The following is a 13,801-nucleotide window of genomic DNA, read 5'->3' as shown; positions in this document are numbered from 1 at the left end:
TGAGAATTGTTACTCCTATTGTTGTTACCAGTTTACTTTTTATTTACTAAAAATTATTAATTTGAGATTTTGAAAGTGTGTTTATTGAGGATTGGTAGCAATTGAATATTTGAAATGAATTCAACACCAACATATTATGATTTTAAAGCGAGACTGAAAGCACTAGTCCATTGTGATATTTTTATGTTGTAAAAATAAAAATGAAGACTCCGTCTTTATCCAACATATATCATTTTGACTAAAAGAGATGCTTATTTACCCATAATTTGTAGACGTTGTATTGATATTGATATGTATTAATGTGCATATTTATTCAAACATTTCCTGAAAAAATGGTAATGCAAACATACTATTTTGAATGCAAGTAATCAACTGACAAAGACTCCTGGTGATATTTACAAGTTGAAAATGTTACCCTATTCACTTGCGTCTTGGATGTCAGAACACACACTTTACCATCCTCTTTACTTTTCTCTTTGCATTAAGTCAGGCTTGTGCATTGATAATATATTTTCTCTGAAGTGGATTCTGTGTGCACTAGAACAAAAAGCTAACTTTAGACATTTCACCATCTTCTCTTTGACAGTTTCTCTGGCTTGAGCCTCTTGAACTCAGATGATCATTGTGTTCAAACGTCAAAACCGTATGTGCATAAATCTCACTGTTTCACTATAGCTTTTAAAAATTGCAATAAAACAAGATTCTCACAGTTATTACAAAAAAAAACACCTTCCCTCTTTGTTGTCTTATTTCTCCTTTCAGACAAAGACCTGTGAGATGCCTTTGGTCCAACACGAGCATTGTGTCAAGTGCTTCAATATCAACTGTCAGGTCCCCTTTCGAATTTCCAATGCCTGCCTGGTGATCAAATGTCATAAAAACTGTGGCGCCGCTTTCCACATGTGCAAAGCAGAGGAGCATGAATTACTCTGTCCCCATGAGACGGTCCCGTGCCTCAATGTCCTGTATGGATGCCCCTTCACTATGTCACGCAACAAATTAGCCAAACACCTTCAAGTCTGTCCCGCCAGTGTTGTGTGCTGCTCTCAAGAGTGGAACCGATGGCCTGTTTTAGACAATGTGCCGACCTTCTACAAAAATGTCTCGGAAGACCTTCAATCCGAGGTGAGCCTCGATGTTGCACTGGCGCTCAGGGACCAAAAACTGCTCTTTCAATCCATCAAAATGAAAAACGTCTTTCCAGAGTTTATGGAAGAGGATCTCGCCCTTCAGAATATTGGGTCTTCCGGGGTCAACGGTTCCGCAGAGGAAGCATGTTGTTCTAGAAGTTGTGGTGAATTTCAATTAGCAGAAAATGGCTGCACAAGTGAGGAGGAGCATGAATTGAGTCAAGACGAGATAGATGCGTTGGTGAGGGGCAGGGACGTAGATGGTCTTCAGATATACAACTCCTGGGAGAGAATATTCAAGAAGGAGATGGAGGGCTGCAAGGAGACTGTCACAAACCTGGATAAGAAAGATGAAAAAGGCAAGGGAAAGGCAGGGCAACAATCGTCAAACTGTCACAAAGACACAAGAGATTTAAATGTCAACCAAGATAATGCTGGCACTTCTTCGAGAGGCCTAAATGGCGGGACTGGCCTCGCGCCTTGGCAAGATGGCGTCCTGGAGAGGTTAGGAGAAGTCAACATTGGTGAATTTAACATGTATATGGCTCACAATGGGGCCATGTTGATCAACTTTGGCCAACTTGCAGCGTGCACCCCGAGAGAAAAGGATTTTGTTTACGGGAATCTGGAGCCGATCGAGGTACGAACCGTTCGCACGTTCAACGTTCCGACCAGCTATCGACCAAAACGCTGCCCCCTTAAGGATCCCTCCAACAAACCCAAGACAGTACATTGTGGTGTGGACACTGCCGATCTAGGCTTCTCCACCGACGATCTGCCCAAATGTGACGAAGTTAGTTCCATACTTCTATGCTCAATGGAAAAGGAACTGAAGGGACATATGATCTCAGAGTCTGTTGGGATAGACGGTCTCTATATTGATATGGGAGTGCAGACGTACAATTCCGCCTGTGCGCCGTTCAAAACTGATGCGACGCTTGAGGACATCATCGCGGGCAAACCTCCTGGTCTGTATGTAAATATTGAAGAAGAACCGGTTACCAGAAGACATAACAAATCAAGCTCAGCCTTCAGCTACATGTGTGGCCATTTCTTCCGACGTGACGAGTACTGCTCTCACTTCAGGAATGCACACTCGGACATACAGGCCTCTCTAAACGGCTGGTTCCAACAGCGCTGCCCCTTAGCATACCTCGGCTGCACTTTCTCCCAGACAAGGTTCCACCCCGAGGGTTACCAAGCGACAATCAAATACTGCCAAGATGTCGGAGCGTTTGTCCTAGAGCCAAAAGTGCCCTCATCCCTGGTTGGAGATGGCAAGAGCTCAAGCCTGCCGAGAAATGGGACACATAATCTTGGTCCCCTGGGCGGCCTGCCTGTAGAGATCCTTCAACACATTGCAGGGTACCTGGACGGTTTTACATTATCTCAGCTGTCCCAGGTGTCTCGGCTTATGAGGGAGATGTGCTCCACGTTGTTGCAGGATCGAGGGATGGTCTCACTCGACTGGCAGAAAAAGACTTATTCCCACGGGGGAAGCTCCTGGAAATGTCGAAAGAAAGCAAGTATCTTTTGGGTTTTATCTCTACTTTCCATCAATTTAAAGCTACAGTGCGTAACTTTTTCAAACAAATGAATGTCCGTTATGTTCAAGCAATCGCCAAACAAATTGACACAGAGTTTATTAAGCCTTTCAGTTACAGAAAACAGCAAAAGGCATACAATCCATAGGCGATCACCGATGCTTATTTTATTTAGATGCACCGACATTGTTGTTGTAATAACTCAGAATTCCTCATTGGGGGCGGTGCGACAGAAGTCACGCACTGTAGCTTTAAATGTGCTTTTATTTTTACCTTACTGTATGAATCATCTATTTAGAGAGAGAACATTTTTATCATGTGATATTTATATCTATTAATCTGATTGATTTAGCGCCATAATTCCAACTGTTTTGATCTCAACCTTCTACACAGAGACAGTAGAGTAAATACAAGGCCAAACTTGTATATCAGTATCTGGCACAGTACTGCTAACTGTCAATGGAAAACATTTTGTCATTCGAACAGCATGACAGCTGCTGCATTGTAAACAGTCTCCAGACTCTTTGTAGTCCTCTCCAACAACATAACACAACTCAATCACAAGCTAATTAATGTATTCATCAATTTTTTATATATAACTTACTGTTGCAACATGCATATTTTCAGCTCCTTAGGAAGCACTTAGAGGTAGCATACCCTTGGAAGGCCGCCCAGACTTCTTCAAAAGCAACAACAACAACAACAATTGCATCTGGATTTAGAACTAAAATAAAATTCACCTAGTTAAAGATGTATTCAGAGTATATAGACAGACAGACAGACAGACAGACAGACAGACAGACAGACAGACAGACAGACAGACAGACAGACAGGCAGACAGGCAGAGTAGGAGAGAGTGGGATTCACATGCAACAGTTTGGATTCAAGCCAGTGACACTGTGTTTACATTTGACCACTAAACCAGACCGTTGACCCCCAGGCTTAGGCCACTAGGCCACAGGGACGCCTAGCGGTCTGCTGATCTGAGCCTTTGCAAACTGCCCCATACTGGCATGATATTTAGGAGATTATCTCAATCCTAACTGTCAAGAACTTTGACTGCTGTGGATAAGAATGAAATGTGAAAATAAACCTGAAAATGGCAGTAAATGTGCAGGATTTGTTAAAGGTATGAATGCATATGTCATCTAACTCTCATTGCACATGTGAAATGTACAGTATTTCAGATATATGGAAGGTTATGTCAACATATCACACCTATAATAGTTTAGTAACAAGGCAGGAAACGTAGGAAAACAAAATTATTTAAAATATGTTGACAGTTATTATTCAGTGTTTCATTACCAGATTTTGTGAACAGTTGTATTGTGTAGTATTGTTGAAAAAAAATGTTTATTGTGGGAAAAAAGGGGGAATTATTGAAAATATTTGTTTCATTCAATAATTCACAATTCCAGATTTATAACCCAAAACCTAAATGTGGGCTGGATTCCCACATTGTTACACTATCAGTTTTTATTTAGCTTTTAACTTTCCATAGGATTTCAGATAGTCAATAAAAACACCTGCATACAGTATCTAGTGAAAACCCCATAACCTTTGCCTTATGTAATAAAAGATAAAATACAATGTTTTATTTTTACACTGAGTAGCTCTGTACTGCCGTGGTCATGGGACAAAGAGCATGCCTATGATATCAGGGAGGTGGAATGGGCTTGATGCCTTTGCTGCCAATATCCACAGCGCTGCCATAACAAGCCCCATATCTGATCATTCATGGAAACATTGTGTTGATAAGACTATGTGGGTCACAGCTGGGTATTTGCTCTCTAACAAAGGGCAGCATTTGAATACATTTGCAATGGATGGATTCTGAAATAACATCTCATCCTCCTGACATGTGCTAAAAATACTCCTCTGATCTAGATACCATGAATATTAAACATACACATATATAAGCTCACGGACGGATATATAGCTGCTTTACAGTTGATATACTGTATGCCATGACAGCAGCTTAGGGATACATAGGAAAATATTTTTTGTGCCCACCCAATAAAGGGGGGCCCATTGTTTTGGATAAGGCCAATAACCTAACTATAAGCTGGACTTTATTTTTAACAAAAATCTTCTGTAACCTAAAACAATTATTTTATTGTTACTGAAAAATATATCCACTTTTATTTAGAAAACCTAAAACTAGTATGAGTATTTTACCCCCCACTGTAAACTGGCATGTCACCAATTACTGTGGGCCTCCTTGGTTTGCATAACATTTGTTTACATGCCAGTTTTCAGTACACACGGTACGGAGGTGGTAGATCTTGATGAGCTATTCACTGATTTTGACAAAAAGTGAATTTGACAAGATACATTCTCCAGAATCACTGACTCCACCATTAAGTACAGGATTTGACTACATTGTCCATCACTGAATGTACGGTATGTACTTCAGCTCTGCCTCTGTTGTTTTTCAGGTTTGGGAGTTCAGTACTCGGTTTTCGACGGTTGACAGATGGCAATTCAGCGATATTCCTTCCATGTCGGAGCATCTGAAAAGCTGCAGCTTCTACCAGCGAGAGCAGCGCACGGAGCCGGTGGCTTTGCCCTGTCTGGCCGAGGTCAGGGAGATGTATGGAGAGACGTAAAGCAGAAGAGATAATACTTAGAGTCCCTTTGGCTCAGTGAGAGGAACAAAAATAAGAGTGATGCCATGTTTAGAATCATGCGGATGTGTACGTGTAAGCATGCATGCAACACACAACTGTAATAAGCCTCTGCTTACAGAGCTACTGTACAGGAATAGCAGGGAGACCATAGTTAGTATATACAATGGATCCAGGCTGACCTCAGTTATTCCAACTGCATCCAATCGTCCTCTTCTATGCATTTTGCCATCTTGTCAGATTTGGACTCCACCTCATTTCCTCTAACGCAAAGCCAGTGGCCAGCTGTCACTCAAGAGGCCGCGTCCCTAATTATTCATAAATTGTAACCTCCAATACAATAAAAACTAGCCTGGTACAAACAACTTCACCCGCTTCAGTGTTTCCAGGCCTTAAATAGGTTTCAGAATGCTGTGCAAGCGGCCTATTTAACATCGGGGTCAATGAAAAATTGCTCTATTATGAAATTAGCCCCTAGTGGCCACTCAGCGAACTGCATTTGTTGTCACTTCCGCATTGGATGCTGGTAGAATTCACTGTGGTGGGGGCTTGAGGGAGACTGTGTGCTGAAAACATAAATATATAATAAGACTGGTATATATTGTATATAAATATATTAATATGGGAAGAATTCAACTTTGGCATGAACAAATTACAAAGTCTTCTGCTTATTTGTGAATTATAGTAAACATGTTTTGTTTTGTTTTGATATGTCTGAGATACATTAATTCATTCAATTTCAGAAGAATGGGATAGATAGATAGATAGATAGATAGATAGATAGATAGATAGATAGATAGATAGATAGATAGATAGATAGATAGATAGATAGATAGATAGATAGATAGATAGATAGATACAGTAGATAGATAGATAGATAGATAGGCCTAACTTGAATTTCCAAAGATTTTGATGTGGTTTACTTACCTTTGTTTTCTTATAAAGTTTCCTCAAAGTTTGCCCTTAAGTAGGCAACAATGCTCCAAGATGGATGTACTACTGATGTGTTTTAAAGAGTGTATTTATTGAAAGAAGATTACACTTAGATGACTGTTCTGAGGGTGTTGACATCACAAATATATTGATTTGATGTTTGAAAAGAGTCCTTACACTGAGATAATAATGTGTCATTTGTTTGTAATACTGAGCTGACTATTGTTGTTTGTTCCAACTAGTTTCATTCATGTGGTGAAAATGATTTATTATTATTTCAGTGTTGCTGTTGTTGACTGTTTTCAACATGACAAGACTGCCATCTAGTGGAGAAAATATATAGTACCTCAACTGTGTAGAACCATAATACATTGGTATTCGAAATGCCCTATTTGTTGTTTTTGATTAAACACAGCAGTGCATGCTTGGTGAAGAAGTATTTTTTTGTATTCGAGACTGTATTTCTAAAGGATTATTAGAGTAATGTTGTCTGTGGCTATATTTCAGTGTTGTCTTGTTCTCTCCCTCTCCCCTTTCCCCCCAGGATTGCTTAAATAAGAGATTGTTTCTTAGCAAGTTTTGCCTGTTTAAATAAAGGTTGATGATGATGACGACAATGTGTCACTGACATTAAATACTGCACATTAGAGGTGGAGTCAGTAATTCTGTAGAATGCTTGTTATCAAAATCACTTTTTGTAAAATCGGAATAATATCTCCTCATGATCTGCTACCTGGCCAGACTGTGTGTGCACTGAAAAACAATTTCAGTGTCAATACACAGCCTAGGCTCTGTAAACGGACATGTTGACAACAAGCATTCTCCAGCATCACTTACCCCACCTTTAAATAAGACATGCGATTTACATCAGTACAGTCAGTTGTATAAAAAGGACGATACAAAAAACTGAAAAATATTTTTTATTAAGCACATTTTTCAAAAACAGGAACATTTGAACAAGGAATACATTGTCTACAGTACACTATCTAGTATAGCCTACATCTGAGACACTTCGGGGTTGCGTAGTTTATTGACGACCTCCGACAGCATTTTGTTGCACAGGGCTGCGTAAGGATTGAGAGCCACAGCCTGTTGTCTAGCGAACTCACTTCCGAGCGCAGCTGCTTTCTCAAAATCTGCCCTGGCTTCATCGGTGTGGCATGCTAATCTACGTAGCAGGCCCCTCTGCACCAGCGCCTGGCAAGCAGTGCGCCCAGTTCCCCCACTCAAAGTGATGGCGCAACCCAAATCTTCCAGTGCTCCTAAGGGGAAGAGAGGAAAGGCACACAGAGGGACGCACAGTTGATTTGAATGTGTTGTTTGATCATTCTTACCACTAGTCTGAAGGGTATCAAAGAAGGATGTGTTCATATGTTGTTAATTGTGTGAGTAATGATGCATTTGTTCTTAAAGACAGGCTGAAAATGCATTTTTGGAGACATGTACATAGACACCCGCAGGAAGAAAGATTGTCCAAAATCTGTAAGAACTTTGGACAAAATGAAATAAAGATATTAACTCTGGGCTTAATCCAACATCTAAATGTTTGGTTTTTAAAGAGGTAAACATACAAGTATGATTAGTAAGATATAGTTATGTATGTATTTTTTATGTACAGTAATCTCCATGCAAGTAATATAAATTATGTGATGAAAAAATTACATCTCAAGATACTATAATCCTATTGAGTATATTGTCAATACATTGTGAGTCAGCATGGGCAATAAGTGGCAACAGGTTGCAGACAACTTGAAAAGCACCAACTAAATATAGCTACTCCCGTTTTAGAAACAGACAATGCAAGTGCTAAATTGGTACAGTAGGCTACTGGGTGCATGCTGAACTTGACAGAGTGGGTTAGAACATAAGCACCGACTATAGCCTGTCACATCCATCATTGTGTTTAACAATGTTAAGAATACAGGGGACACTTGTTCATTTCACTGAAACATACAAGGAATTTTTGAAGCTTTACTGAGTAACTTTTTAACACAAATGAATGACGGTTACATTAAAGCCATCACCAAACAGGTTTACACAAACTCTGATATGTTGGCACACTGACTGCAGTGTCTATGGAAAGAGTTTATGATTGAATGTGTGGCATGTAAGTAAGTATGTAAAGTTTATCTATACAGCACATTTCACAGATATGAAATCACAAAGAACTTTACCTAAGAAAAGGACAATTGAAAAAAAAAAGTAAAATTAGCAGCCATACAAACAGACAGGTTAAGATTAAAGGTGCAGTCAGTGATTCTGGAGAACGATTGTTCTCAAAAATACATTTTGTTTGTACACAGCCTAGTCTTTGTACCTACCCCTTTGTTTACATACAAGTTTACAGAGTCTAGGTTATTAATTAACACTGGATGTTTTTCCAGCGCACCTAAAGTACGGACAGGTAGCGGATCGTGAGGAGATTCACTGATTTTGACCAAACACTTTTTGTCAACAAGCGTTCTCCAGAATCACTGACTGTTCCTTTAACGCAGCATCATAAATGCAAATGTACCTGCTGTGTCTCCTTGCAGCCTGAGGGCCTGTGCGCGGTTGTTATAGGCGGCGGCGCGCTGAGGAAGGGTCTGTATTGCCTGGCTGAACTGCTCAAGCGCCGTGTGCAAATCCCCCGACTCGGCTGCCGAAACGCCACGCATCTCAAACTCTTTCACTTGCTCCAGCAACTCTGTGTCAAAGCCGCTGTCTGCAGGCACGAGATAAACAAGGTTGAAAAAAAAATGAAAGCCACAAAAAAAAACCTCAATTGACAGGTAACCGTGGCGGCGAAAAACACACACACACACACACACACACACACACACGCACGCATGTACGCACACACACACCCACACATACACACACACACACACACACACACACACACACACACACACACACACACACACACACGTCACCCAGAACTCAACTAGGATTAAAATGTCAAAAAAATCATGTTTTTTTTTCTTCAGAAATGGAATGTGTTTCGAATAAATTCAATATGCTACGCAATGATAAACATAAAAATAAACCTATGACATGACACATAGAGACACATAAAAAAAGTCAAAAACGCTTCACGCTCACCGTCATCAATTAATTCCTCCTCTTGGTTCAGGCCCGGAATGTCTCCGAAGGGGCTGGTGGGGTTGAAAATAGCCTGAAGTACAGCTCTGTCATGTGCTGAGGCCATTTTTCTACCGCTGTCTAAGCAGGTAAAGAAAGCAGAGAAAGATGGAAAGAAAACTAAAACACTCCTGAAACACTAAATCACAGCTGGGTTGAGAATTCTACCTCCCTCTAACTTCTAACATTCCCGTTAGCCAATGAGAGAAGGGGGCGTAAAGCAGGGGTGGACTTTGAGATCTGCCCCGGACTGAGCACATCTGTATTTGGTTAACTGAAAAATGCAGGCCAGGGATAACAGCATGGTGTCATAGCAGCACAAATACAGACAAATGGAATGTTTCAGATATATTCTGATAAGTGATACGACAGTTTGGTGTATAATGGGACCTCATGGGATTTTTGAACACAAATATACGAATGTATCCTTGATTTCCCAGTACAGTTCAAAATGCCTCATGTATGTTTCAGCTACTGTTGGTGGCTTAAGTTAGAGGAACGCATGCTTCCTTATAGAGGACAAGACAACAATAATGCTGCTGCCACAGTATTGTTATAGTACATATTTCAGCCACAGGAGGCAGGACTGAGCCATATGCAGCTGAGAATAACTTTATTTATTAAGCCAGAGTGCAACATCCACCATCTTGGATTTTAAATGGGGTTGAGTTAGCATCAGGTTAGCATGCACCCAATTGGAATAATACTACATCCATGCATTGGACACAAGGCATTAATGATCATATGCATTATGGTACAGGAGACATCCTGATACAATATTGTGGCTCAGATCCTGCCTTGTGATGTCATTGTTGGCCTGGAGGTTGATGCACTTGAATCAGAAGAATCTCTTCACTAGGTAGGCCTAAGTCAAATTCACCATGAACTGTTTGCAGTGCAATATGGTGGTGAAGGCTTTTAAGGGTTTTCTGTTTGGTCTTGTTGCAGTTTGGGATTCTTAATATGAACACTACGATGTACTCATCTCTTTTCATGAAGTGCAGTTTACATTGTGAACATACAGTAATGTTTGTCCTGTGTAGTTCAGTGGTTTATAGTAGTTTGATTGGTCTTTGACAGTCACATACAGCTTACAGGTGTGTAGATGCTATGAGGAAATTGCACTTTTGAGACGGTTGTATTATTTTGGGCCGCTTATCTTCTGTGAGGGATGATGCAGCTATTTTGCATTCAGGCCTTGCTTAGGTCATGTGCACACTTACACAAATATATTACACAAACATGTACACATTCTCCTACACACAATGGTGTTTTAGAATATCTCTCCATATACACGACAATGCAAAAAAATATATATATATATTGAGAATGTGATAATGTTTCATGTCAAACACCATAACAGAACAGTGGAATTATAATTAAGTTGTTATATATGGGTGCAAATCACAGATAAACACATCACATTCACATGTCAATTTGTATGATACACAGTAAATGTATTAGATAACAGTATATAGTATAGAAACACAATTGATTGAAGACCGAGTTGGATAGAGATATGGTAGATTGTGTACAGTGAACATTGTTTGGTTGATTTTTGCTTGTTTTGCAAGATGCTAGAGAGATAGCCGTATCTCTGAATCAAAAGCTCATTCAAATGAAACCTTGTGAGGGGCAAAAATCCCTATTTGCTTAAACTGCTCACATCTCACACTGTGACAAGGAATCTCAAGTAGCCATTGCTTTGGCTGTACTGTAGAACACAGCTGGGTACTACTGATGTAAAATGTCATGTTTTGATAGAACACAGAGTATATTTTGGGCATAAGCATCAGTATTTTGACAGTGCACATGGTTAATCTAACGGGCAAGCCACAGTATTTTAGTGCAATGCAAATACCATCAATGTAGTACATTTGTGGATTCAATGTATGTATGTAATGTGGTAGGTTTTTACTTCTGAGGAAACCTTTGTGTGTACACTTAATTGGTTTAAAGTAAGGAATGGTATTTAGAAACAAATTACGGTTTACTATCATAGTCTAGGCAATTGTGTTTTTCTATGGCTCAAAAATGTAATAATTTAAAAATTAAAAGTGAAGTATAGTGCGTAACTTCTGTCACACCCATGAGGAATTCTGCATACATACATACAGTACATGAGGTAAGCCTTTAGTGATCGCGCATGGATTTTATACCTTCTGCTGTACGTCCATAGAAATACAGAGATAGTTTTGTGGAGCTGATAGGCTTTATCAACTTTATGTCAACTCGTTTGGCGATGGCTTGAATGTAACCGACATTCATTTATACAAAAACAAGTTACGTACTATAGTTTAAAGGGAGCTCAACAGCAACAGACAGGTAGGTGGTGGAGGCAGAGGATAACTGTCTCAAAAAGTGAAGTTGTTGCTTGTAACAAAGTGCAGATAACGGTGGCAGGGAACAACACAGGGGAAACCGATAGCAACAGAAGTAAGTGATACGAATACAGAGAGGAGATTGATTCAAACAGCGCAGTTCGAAAACAACTGTGTCTAGTCGTCCTATTTATCATGTAAGTAACTGAGAGAATCTCCAGCGAAATGTGTGTGAAAGAGTCACATTGATGGAAATGTCTCCGGCTCAAAGACTGTTTCACTTGTTTCCAATCAGTGTCAGCACTGATCTGGAACGAGAGAGAGAGAGAGACTCATACGCATACACACACACACACACACACACACACACACACACACACACATGCACGCACGCAATAGCGCACGCACGCATGCACAAACACACACACACACATACATACATTTGGGGTGTTATAAGTTGTATTGTCAGCAGTGTTCTAGAACATCAGAGAACTCATGGAGGTGCGGCCCACTGGGACATTTAAAGGGACAAGGTAGATGTTATGTTGTGAAGTTTAGTAGCTGAAACAGACTTTAAATAAGTTCTAAAATATCAATAATGTGGTTTATATATGTGTTGACATACACATTGTGTTCGTCTGTGGGCAATGCATTGTATATGCATTCACAACAAGGCCTGAGACGTTCCACATGCTTTTGAAATGGACTGAGGTGGAATTATAGTTTATTAGGTAAGTTTAGTTGTAGGATGAATTCAAAGAGTTTCCTTCATGACATGCAACCATGCTGTTCATGTAAATACCATACGGTGCAGTGAAAACATACTGGAAAAAAAATACAGCAAATTGACACTGGATAAATAACATTATACTGTGTAAATATGTGATATCTAAATGTCATTAGACATCAACAATAGTGATTGATTGAAGTTGTAAAGACGGACCATCCAGACTAAAAATCAGGGGAATCAGGGCGCTCTGGTGGCGTAGTGGACAGAGCGTGGACCATATTGGCTCAGGCCTTGTTACAGTGGTCGCAGGTTCAAATCTGACCTGGGACCTTTACTGCATGTCATACCCCCCTCTCTCTATGTCTCCCCATTTCAACTATGTACTATCAAAGAAAGCTTGAAAATGCCCAAAAAATCAGTGGTTCAATCTATGGTTGATTCATGTGTAGGGTTTCAACATACAATTTGTTTTCTTATTTTCTTTTATATATATATGATATAAAAACTTCTTCAAATCAACGGTCTACAACCTAAATATATTCAAACTACAGTCACAAAAACTGAGAGCTGCACAGTGTGAGCAGAATATGTGAATATGACACTTTTATAGGGAGGAAATTCTAAGCCTTTCTATCACCTGCTTAACTAATGCAGACGGTTCATAAAGTACCTAATTTAAAACCTCCTCCTCCTCCTCTGTGCTGCACTATATTCTGCCACCGGTTTCCAAGACTTAATTTAGCCGTGAGAAGAAAAATCTGATCGGAACAAATTACTGGAAGCTTTTTTAAAAAGGCAATTAAAAACCTTAGACAGTGTAGTTATTTGCTCTGGATGATAAAAATCCAAGAGGATTAAAACATTTGGGGGAAGCTTCTTAATTGCCGGGGGTGTAGGGAGAAGTTTAGTCTTTTTGCCACTTGAGAGAGCTCTTGCTATTTAAAAAAAAATGTCTTGCTCCCAATTCACCTAGTCAGCACGGACAGTTTGATCCTGGTGGACTCCTATTTTCAACAGGGTTAATACAAGTTAAAGAATGAGGGCTAGGGCTATTGGGTTCATGGTCACTCTGTAAGCAGAATATTTTTTTTCATAGAAGCACAAAGCCTCCCCTACTTTGCTGTTTCCCTTCTAACCTGTAACTTCTTATGTCCTTGTTTTTATCGTTTATTAAAGGTGGAGTCAGCGATTCTGGAGAACGCTTGTCGTCAAAATTAGCCTGGCATTCCCAGACCTGCCACTAGGCGCTGGCAAATAAAATTTGCTGCGCCTGTTGGTCTGGACACTCTCCGTTGAAGCTTTTTCAAAAAGACCAGAAATCTGGGCTCACGTTTCAATTGGTTCTATCTAATATGGGCGGCCCAGAGCCCTTTGTATGGTACTCTGGGGAGGA

At 40.0% G+C, this 13,801-nt stretch overlaps 2 protein-coding genes across 2 annotated transcripts in view; one reads left to right on the top strand and one right to left on the bottom strand.

The window, feature by feature from the left end:
- The window catches only part of LOC307248325 (F-box only protein 40), a gene marked incomplete at both ends in the record, with an annotated part of 119,552 nt that extends 114,269 nt beyond the window's left edge, over positions 1–5,283 (top strand). The window contains 2 exons of the mRNA XM_080024728.1: positions 763–2,652; positions 5,113–5,283. Coding sequence (XP_079880854.1) covers positions 763–2,652; positions 5,113–5,283 — 2,061 coding nt within the window. The remainder of the gene's footprint in view (positions 1–762; positions 2,653–5,112) is intronic.
- Positions 5,284–7,141: 1,858 nt separating this feature from the next.
- Positions 7,142–9,530, bottom strand: ttc36 (tetratricopeptide repeat domain 36). The gene is made up of 3 exons (XM_080053793.1): positions 9,319–9,530; positions 8,750–8,938; positions 7,142–7,496 (listed from the first exon to the last, which is right to left on the bottom strand). The coding sequence occupies exons 1-3, from the start codon at positions 9,422–9,424 to the stop codon at positions 7,231–7,233; spliced, it is 561 nt and encodes a 186-aa protein (XP_079909919.1). The 5' UTR covers positions 9,425–9,530; the 3' UTR covers positions 7,142–7,230.
- Positions 9,531–13,801: the final 4,271 nt, after the last annotated feature.

The sequence above is a fragment of the Ammodytes marinus genome (genome assembly GCF_949987685.1).
Source record: "Ammodytes marinus genome assembly, chromosome: 3".
NCBI lineage: Eukaryota > Metazoa > Chordata > Actinopteri > Uranoscopiformes > Ammodytidae > Ammodytes > Ammodytes marinus.
Note: the sequence above shows the minus strand (reverse complement) of the source record. Positions and strands in the feature narration are given on the sequence as shown.

Excerpts from the sequence above, each read along its gene's own strand:
- ttc36 (XM_080053793.1), bottom strand. The coding sequence starts at position 9,424 with ATGGCCTCAGCACATGACAGAGCTGTACTTCAGGCTATTTTCAACCCC. Across the intron at positions 8,939-9,318 it reads GGAGGAATTAATTGATGACG|ACAGCGGCTTTGACACAGAG; the intron begins GTGAGCGTGAAG and ends TCGTGCCTGCAG. Across the intron at positions 7,497-8,749 it reads GCTGCAAGGAGACACAGCAG|GAGCACTGGAAGATTTGGGT; the intron begins GTACATTTGCAT and ends TCTTCCCCTTAG.